Here is a 9,795-nt window from a genome sequence, read left to right on the forward strand (position 1 = left end):
TTTGGATATTGTCTAGGTCTTTGTAACGGTCTTGAGACGACAAACGCTGGGAGACGGGAGGCAAGTACAAGGTGAGGATTTAAGAATAAATAGACATGAAACAAAGCAAAAACAGCGTCTGGACAAGAGAAACAAAAAAACATCAATGCAGACACGGGGATGAAACTGAGGAAGTGACAGATATAGCGGAGGCAATCAATGAAATGATGCAGTCCAGGTGAGTCCGATGAAGCGCTGGGGCGCGTAACAATGGTGACAGATGTGCGTAATGATGAGCAGCTTGGCGGCCTCGAGCGCCAGAGAGGTGGAGCGGGTGCAGACGTGACAGTCTAGGGCTAGGCCTAGATGATCAGGACTATTTTCTAAGTAAGAGAACATTAAACCTTTTAAACATTTAATCTGTCTCTTGAGATTGAAGTCTTATTTACAGCTTTACTGCAATATATGCCATAATAATGTTCTTCAAAATGTATATTTTATTAAAACAAAAAGAGTAAATAAATTAAATGGTTGTTTGTCCAGGTTTTTCACAGTTTTAGATTTTCGCTCTCAAAATCACACTTTTTTTATTAAAATTAATTAATTGGAGTTCGAAATCCACAACAATGTTTAAACCACATCAGGAGACCACTTTTGAGGTCTGGGAAAAAACTGAGACATTCATATTTTGGGGTGTAATTACCCTTTAATTAAAGTGTGCATCTAGCAAGAGGTTGTTGTTTAGATGTTTTTGTAGCAAACGTGATGAGTTTGCAAAACAAATACCCATCGGATCGATAAAAATAATTATGATATCATTCTGCCAGGTAAGAATATGCTACTTTGTATTTAACATTTAATGTTTTTTGGGAAAGCCTTTCCATCTACCAGAAGACTGTTTTCATTAACATCATCACTAATGGCTAGACTCACGCAACGTACACACAGGGGTAAGCATGGCACACCGGTATTTGGAGAGTTTCTCTCATTATGCAGATCTTCTCAAGATCTGTCAAGTTGGATGGGGAGCGTCGCTGTACAGCTATTTTCAGGTCTTTCCAGAGATGTTTGATTGGGTTCAAGTCCGGGCTCTGGCTGGCCCACTCAAGGACACTCAGAGATTTGTTTTCCGAAGCCACTCTTGCATTGTCTTGGCTGTGTGTTTCAGGTCATTGTCCTGTTGGAAGGTGAACCTTCGTCCCAGTCTGTGGTCCTGAACGCTCAGGAGAAGGATTTCATCAAGGAGCTCTCTGTACTTTGCTCTGTTCATCTTTGCCTTGATCCTGACATGTCTCCCAGTCCATGCCGCTGAAAAACATACCCACAGCATGATACTATTACCACCATGCTTCACCATAGGGATGGTGCCAGGTTTCCTCCAGATGTGAAGTTCAATCTTGGTTTCATCGTGGTCAGAGTCCTTAAGGTGCCTTTTGGTAAACTCCAAGCGGGCTGTCATTTGCCTTTTACTGAGGAGTGGCTTCCGTCTGGTTGCTCTACCATAAAGGCCTGATTGGTGGAGTGCTGAGAAGATGGTTGTCCTTCTGGAAGGTTCTCCCATCACCAAAGGGGAACTCTGGAACTCTGTCAGAGTGACCATCGGGTTCTTGGTCACATTCCTGACCAAGGCCCTTCTCCCCCGATTGCTCAGTTTGGTCATTTCTAGGAAGAGTCTAGGTGGTTCCAAACTTCTTCCATTTAAGAATGATGGAGGCCAATGTGTTCTTGGGGACCTTCAATGCTGCAGACAATTTTTCAAACCCTTCCCCAGATCTGTGCCTCGACACAATCCTGTCTCGGAGCTCTACGGACAATTCCTTCGACCTCATGGCTTGGTTTTTGCTCTGACATGCACTGTCAACTGTGGGACGTTATATAGACAGGTGTGTGCCTTTCCAAATCAAGTCCAATCAAATTTGCCACAGGTGGACTCCAATCAAGTTGTAGAAACATCTCAAGCATGATCAATGGAAACAGGATGCACCTGAGCTAAATGTTGAGTCTCATAGCTAAGGGTCTGAATACTCATGTAAATAAGGTATCTGTTTTTTAGTTTTTATACATTTGCAAACATTCCTAAAAACCTGTTCTTGATTTGTCTTTATGGGGTATTGTGTGTAGATTGATGAAGGAAATAAATAATTGTATCAATTTTATAATAAGGCTATAATGTAACAAAATGTGGAAAAGGGAAAGGGGTCTGAATATTTGCAAATTCACAAGCATCATGCTCTATTCTCTCTGTAAGAAATTTGACCGCAACCGGAGATCTGTATATGAGGAGATGCTCATGTCTCCACCCTAACAATGGTAGTAGTTGTCCCAAAGGTGGGAAGACAGGCGACAAGCTTAGGTCCAAAATAAGCCCACAGACATGCATTGGGCTTGTTTTGGACAGATTTTGGTGACAGTGAAACCTCTCCCTTCGCCTCTTCCTCTCTGCTACGTTTCCCCATTATTGCTTGCTTTCTGACTGACAGGCACCTATCCTATCAATAGATCGCTAGAAGATGCATATTGTTCATTCTAGCGGGAGAGGGCTTGACAGACTAGCGAATTGAAACTGTTAAATGAAAAGTAGCCTAGTTAAAATGAAGTGGAAAATGTAGCCGGCTGAAAATGAGTCTGTAACCGGCTAATAAGCTGACAGCCGGTGCTAATGGAAAACACTGATTCAAAGACAGTACAGTATGAAGGCTAAAACTGCTTCTCCAATAGAAATTGGCTAGCTAAGCTCATGCGTAGAAAAACGTCATCGGGTCTAACAGTCGTTTTGCGCCAAACTCTGCATGTGCAGGCGGTCAAATCAAAGCCACTCCTTCGATATAAAGTTGTTTTTGACGAAAAAGAAAATGTGTCAATTTGTCTAACTACTGATGACATTGGCTCGAATCTAGGTTGTGCTGCTAGATTTTGAGAAAATGAACAACTAAGGAAGAATTTTTCACTTCTCAAACCCCGGCCTGGTCTGTTTGGTCTGTTTCACAAGTGTTCCCGGAAGTCCCGCGATGTTGCGCCTCTGGGTTTAATAACTCTGAATGAGTTGCTAGGGGTCCTCCTTCCATTGGTTCACAATGAGGGACCACTGCTCATGCATTCTCTATGTCTACACTTGCTTTACAGTATCAATCAGATGTATTTTTACATCAGCAGATGTCACAAAGTGCTATACAGAAACCCAGCCTAAAACCCCAAACAGCAAGCAATGCAGATGTATAAGCACGTGGCTAGGCAAAGTAGACTGGTCAGTTGTCACTGTTAACTTGATTAATCAGTTGGTTTTCAGAGTGGTCTGTTATCTGCTCTGTGTTTTCTCCCTTTTCCAGGGACCCATCTGCTACACACTGGCAGCCAGAGCCTACAGAGTTGATTCCCATCAACAAACATGATGTGAAACACTGCAGAAGGAAATACCCAGCTAGATAATGCAAATGGCTCTCTACTGAGTGTCTGGGTAAACAAATAAAATACTGTAGAGAGAGTGAACGGTTTAATGTTACTTTTACAAATATAGCACAGCCTGGTAGTAGCCAAGAGAAAGGCAAAGACTGACAGAATGCTCTGGTAGATATGGTGGATTGGTTTTTGGGAGCCATAATCCTTTTCTGGATGGAGAAAGTGTGACTTTGGGGATCCTGTTCTTGCTGCCTCAAGACTGTAATCATGCTATACATCTCTGTCACCATATGGTCACAGACACACAAGCCCCTCTCCTGCCCCTTCCCCAGCCACACACACAAACACACACAGCTAATGGAGAGAGTAGAGGTCTTGCGTATTGGAGGGTGTGAGCTGAATTTCAATAGATCTTTCAGTCCTGCTTGGCATTGCCCTTTATTTTCTAAATGATGTGGGCAGAAAGCAAGAGTTAATTGGCATGAAACTTCAACATAGAGCATCAATATAGCCTGTCAACCTATTGTGATGTCTTTAATCAAATTGTGATACAAAACTGAACCATACATGTTCAAACACTCCATGCAGGCGTATCCGTGGGATAGATGGGAAATTACATCACATCTGAGTGTGTGTGTGTGTGTGTGTGTGTGTGTGTGTGTGTGTGTGTGTGTGTGTGTGTGTGTGTGTGTGTGTGTGTGTGTGTGTGTGTGTGTGTGTGTGTGTGTGTGTGTGTGTGTGTGTCGTAAAGCAGCATCATGTGTGTGTTCAGTCCTCTCTCTTCCTCAAACACAGATGCTCTAAATAGAAAGAAAGTAAATGAAAAGTAGGATATTATCTAGCTACAGATCCTGAAGATAAGCAAACATGACCTTACTCCAAACAATATAGGATTAGGTTACGTTGGTCAAACACAATCATATTTTCATTCATCTCACCTTTGGGGAGTTCTGTCAAAATAACAGGAAATGCATTTCAAGGTGCTGGTTTATAATAGGCCTGGGTAATTTCTGTTTGAAACCTAAAGTAAGCATAGGCTACTGATGCATAAGTTAGCCTAAAAGTGTAAAGACAGCAGTCTATGATTTTACAAAACTATAGATAAATTACTTAATAAATCATAATAAAATGGTCCTGAAAAATACAATTAGTGGTTGGCAATCAGTGGAGGCTCCTCAGAGGAAAAAGGGGAGGACCATCCTCCTCAGTGAATTTCATAAAAATAAAAATGGTAAAACATTTAAAAAGTTATACTAAATATAATCATGGGTACATCCTCTGGGTACATTGAGTTCAATATAAAACCTAGGAGGCTCATGGTTCTCACCCCCTTCCATTGACTTACACAGTAATTATGACAACTTCCCGAAGGACGTCCTCCAACCTATCAGAGCTCTTGCAGCATGATCTGATATGTTGTCCACCCAATCAAAGGATCAGATAATTAATCTAGTACTGAAAGCATAGGCAAGCTAGTACTGCAGTGCCTAAAATGTTGTGAGTAGTTGACTCAAAGAGAGAGAAAGACAGTAGTTGAACAGTTTTGAAGAAAATAACTTATTCCAAAATGAAAGAGAAGCAAGAGAGAAATAGAGAGAGATTGTCATTTTAATATTTTTTCACTTTCAGTTTCACTTAAAGTTACTTAGCTAGCAAATACAGCTAGCTAGTTTAGCCTACTGGAACACCCTGCTCAAACAGAGGGATGCTATGTTAGCTATCTGGCTATGACTTTCCAACACATGGAACTCTTCCAAGTCAAGGTAAGCTTTTGGTTTTACTAATTTAATTCCAGCGGGGCCCACCGGTGTAACTGCTTACTGACTGTACACTGTAACGTTACTGTATTATTGTAGTGGGTTTACTAACGTGTTAGTTCTATTAGCTATGCTGACTATGACGTTACTTTAGCTAATATGTGACAACGATGTTGCTGTGTGTAGCGGTTTGGCTTGATGTGCTGTGCATTGAAGTCCAGAAGCAAAGGGAAGAGGTGAGAGGAGAGCGCATAGATGCTAGAATGATTACAATGTGGCTGCTATGTAAGTGAACTGTGTTTACGCATGGTTAGGGGTGTGTGTATTCATTCCCCCTATTCTGTTGAAAAAAAAATCTTAAACGGAAGCAAACTGAACAAAACAGGGATAAACATACCTGAATTTGTCCAATAGAAACTCTAGTTTGCAACTGTTGGACTAATGATTACACCCTATACCAGCAGGCAAGAGTGTGCAAGGCTGTATTGAATGTCACTGTCTGTAACCTCTAATTTGTCTCTTGACCTGTGTGCGTGCACCTATGTTGTAAACTTTCCTTCATAGGTACATTGTAGCAACCTCATGATGGGTATAGGGAAAATGTGAGTATCATGTAGTAGCCTAAACCTATTGCTGTTACATTGAACTGGGTGAATGGAATATGATTGATAGTCATCCAATTTGCTGTAATAAAATAAGGCCATGCTCATGAAAAAAAAGTCTTAAACGGCTCTGACCGCCACTGTTGGCAATGACATTACAAGATACTGTATCATATAAAGCCTGAATAGACTAACATAGCAGAAATTCTTGTGTAAACATTTGCATGAAGTAGTAGGCTATGCTATGCTATACAGCATTTGTTATCGTTCAGCCTGTAGCTTAATAGTGGTCTCATAAGGGGCTAGTCAGGAGCAATAGGCTACTCTGACATTCAGAAATGATCAACCAAATCAACAAACCAGTGCGTTGTGTCCTAGTGCAACATTGTATCCATGAACACCTGGGGTATTTTTATGTGTAACCGTGAGAAGGAAAGTAATGGTTTGCATTGCAACGTCATCATTGCTCAACCCGCTGCAATTGATAGATTTAGAAGACTGCATGCCTTCAAGCGTGCATCTGACACAACAATACTCCTACAGCTATGAGTTATTTGAGCTCGAATCTGACGTTATTGGAGTCACGCACATCCCATACATTAACAACATAAAGCTGCACTCACTTAATGAAGTAGCTGGCCCCCTCGTCCGAGAATCCTTCTTCCCATCCCAGTGGTAAATCTAAAACATAAATACAATGGGCTGCATGAATCTATACATATCTAGAAGCGGTAGGCTAAAGCACGATGTGCACAGCAGTCATGAAATATCGTATTATTAATTCCTGCGCGTACCTGATCGTATCATGTGTCCAGAGTTGACAGGTTCACTCGTATGAGGATGGAGCCAAGTAGTGCTGTGAGTTTTATCACTGAAAGAAAGACACCTGTTACTGGACGAGGATAACGTGAATAACTGCGCAATTAACCCGTTTCATCAGTAAAACTTTAAGTTAAAACATCACAGTGCATGCTCACTTGATGAAGAAGACCCTGCCATCTCGATAAACTCCATAGGACCAGTGGTCAGGTAGAGTGTCCCGCCCGAGCGGTGCCGCCATGATCCCGGCTTCTTGTTCAAGCTATTTCATTCTCTTCTCCCCTCCGCAGAGTTTTCAGACCACTGATCACCGCTAGGGCTGTAGACTTTTAAAGGGGAAGACCAAACTTATAAAAAAGTCCTAAAGCCAGCGCGTCTTTGTTCTACTTTTAGCCGACGAAAAGGGGGGTAGACATACCAAAGCGTGCGTGATTGGCTGTGGTTGAATCAAATGCGGTGCGTAAAACATGGTTCTCCAATTCAGTTCAATCAAGCGCAGTATTATTATGCATCACAAGGGTGCAGCTACAGTAATTACACATACGGAATGCGTTGAAAAGATTTCAGCATTAACGCCCTGTTATTTGAGAAGATTAACATTCCTAAACAATAGTCCATCACACGTAAATTCCAAAACTCAGCTGAACGATTTTCCTGCAATAATGACGTCAGCTACAGTAGCCTAAACTACAAATTATATAGCATTTCCTGATGAATCTAAGATAGCCTTTAAACCTATGACCTGTGGAAGGTAGCAGGTAGCTGGCAAAATAAAGACCACACCAACATATAGTGTCTTAATAGGGCGTTGGGCCACCACGAGCAGCCAGAACGGCTTCAATGCGCCTTGGCATAGATGTGTTTGGATCTCTATTGGAGGGATGCGACATTCCATTATTTATTGTTTTGTTGATGGTGAGGGAAGCCCTGGCCCCTAATCTCCCATACAGTATTCACACCAATAGATTTTTTCCACAATTTGTTACGTTGCAGCCTTATTCTAAAATAATGAAATTATTTTTTCCCCTCATAAATCTACACACAATATTCCATAAGGACAAAGCAAAAACTCATTTATTAAGAATTAAAAACATAAATATCTTATTTACATAAGTGTTCATACCATTTGCTATGATACTCGAAATTGAGCTCAGGTGCATCCTGTTTCCATTGACAATCCTTGAGATGTTTCTACAACTTGATTGGAATCCACCGGTGCAAAATGCAATTGATTGGACATGATTTGGAAAGCAACACACCTGTCTATATAAGGTCCCACAGTTGACAGTGCATGTCAGAGCAAAAACCAAGCCATGAGGTCAAAAGGAATTGTCCGTAGAGCTCTGAGACAGGATTGTGTCGAGGCACAGATCTGAGGAAGGGTACCAAAAAATGTCTGCAGCATTGAAGGTCCCCAAGTACACAATGGCCTCCATCATTCTTAAATGGAAGAAGTTTGGAACAACCAAGACTCTTCCTAGACCTGGCCACCCTGTGGAGGTGGGAGAACCTTCCAGAAGGACAACCATCTTTGCAGCACTCCACCAATCAGGCCTTTATGGGAGAGTGGCCAGACGGAAGCCACTCCTCAGTAAAAGGCACATGACAGCCTACTTGGAGTTTGCCAAGAGGCACCTAAAGACCATGAAACACAAGATTCTTTGGTCTGATGAAACCAAGATTGAACTTTTGCCTGAATGCCAAGCTTCACGTCTGGAGGAAACCTGGCACCATCGCTACGGTGAAGCATGGTGGTGGCAGCACCAGTTAACTAATAGTAGCCTACAGCAAAGTGTGTTTAAATCATTTCTAACTTGTTAACAATTTCTGCTAGTTAGTTTTTGCTACCATGTGGGTTTTAGCTTGCTTGAGCCTGCTAACGGAAGTGTTAATTCATCTGTTTCCATGCATGTTTCATTTTAAAACATTTATCTTACAAAGGAGTTGTTTAATCTAACTCCTTAACTATTTATCTGTACATGGAATTGTATTTTTTTTACTAATTTCGTTCTAATCTTTACAGGAAAATGCCACTGGCACTATCTGATGTGTGGAGACATTTCACTGCAGCTAATGTAGAAGGAAAAGCTGTGTACATTTGCAAATACTGTGCCAAATCATATGTGAAGAATGCAACAAAGATGCAGAATCATCTGGCCAAGTGCATAAAGTTCCCTCAGCGCTCACAACAAGCAACCTCTGACAAAAGTCTTTCTACCTCTATTCGAGGTAAAAATGATGAATCAGACACCTTATCGATAGCAACAGCTCATGGTCCTCCTGGTGGAATCAGACGTTTTATTGACTCAATGGAGGAACGTAGTCAGAGAAATGCTGATGAATGTCTTGCTCGAGCTGTGTATGCATCTGGTTCACCTCTGATGCTCACAGGCAATGTGTATTGGAAGAGATTTCTGAATGTTCTTCACCCAGCATACACCCCTCCAACCATACATGCTTTATCTACTAATTTTCTGGATGCAGAGTTCAACATAGTTCAAGTGAAGGTCAAGCAAATCATAGGGAAAGCAGACTGTATTGCAATCATCTCTGATGGGTGGTTGAATGTTCGTGGGCAAGGAATAATTAACTACATCATCTCCACTCCTCAACCAGTATTCTACAAGAGCACAGACACACCAGTCTCTACATTGCAGATGAGCTGAAGACAGTCATCAATGACCTTGGACCACAGAAGGTAATTGCACTGGTGACAGACAATGCAATCACATCACACCCATTGGCTGTGCTGCTCATGCATTGAATCTGCTCCTCAAGGACATCATGGCACTGAAAACAATGGATACATTCTACAAGAGAGCCAAGGAAATGGTTAGGTATGTGAAGGGTCATCAAGTTATAGCAGCAATCTACTCACCAAGCAAAGTGAGAAGAATAAGAGTACCACATTGAAGCTGCCCAGCAACACCCATTGGGGTGGTATTGTCATGTTTGACAATCTCTTGGAGGGGAAGGAGTCTCTCCAAGAAATGGCCATATCATAGTCTGCTGAAATGGACAGCCCCATCAAGAGGATCCTCCTGGATGATGTATTTTGGGAGAGAGTGGTAAGCAGCCTGAAACTCCTGAAACCTATAGCAGTAGCCATTGCACGGATTGAGGGAGACAGTGCCATCCTGTTTGATGTTCAGACTCTGCTTGCAGATGTAAGAGAAGAAATCCGTACTGCCCTGCTCACTTCACTGTTGATCCAAGCAGAGGAAACTGCAGTTCTGAAATGC

The 9,795-nt window shown here is 41.9% G+C and overlaps 1 protein-coding gene across 5 annotated transcripts in view; it reads right to left on the reverse strand.

Annotated features, from left to right (window-relative positions):
* The window catches only part of LOC129834604 (pleckstrin homology domain-containing family A member 7-like), a 160,830-nt gene extending 153,964 nt beyond the window's left edge, over positions 1-6,866 (reverse strand). For 4 of the 5 annotated variants that reach the window (XM_055899764.1, XM_055899763.1, XM_055899762.1 and 1 more), the window contains exons 1-3: positions 6,712-6,865; positions 6,529-6,605; positions 6,358-6,415 (exon numbers count right to left, since the gene is read on the reverse strand). In XM_055899764.1, the coding sequence (XP_055755739.1) occupies positions 6,358-6,415; positions 6,529-6,605; positions 6,712-6,794 (218 nt within the window). In that variant the 5' untranslated portion in view covers positions 6,795-6,865. Of the gene's footprint in view, positions 1-6,357; positions 6,416-6,528; positions 6,606-6,711 lie in introns of all 5 variants that reach the window. The other variant, XM_055899756.1, reaches the window with a different exon arrangement.
* Between the last annotated feature and the right edge of the window lie 2,929 nt (positions 6,867-9,795).

This window comes from Salvelinus fontinalis, chromosome 35 (genome assembly GCF_029448725.1).
Source record: "Salvelinus fontinalis isolate EN_2023a chromosome 35, ASM2944872v1, whole genome shotgun sequence".
In the NCBI taxonomy this organism is placed as follows: Eukaryota; Metazoa; Chordata; class Actinopteri; order Salmoniformes; family Salmonidae; genus Salvelinus; species Salvelinus fontinalis.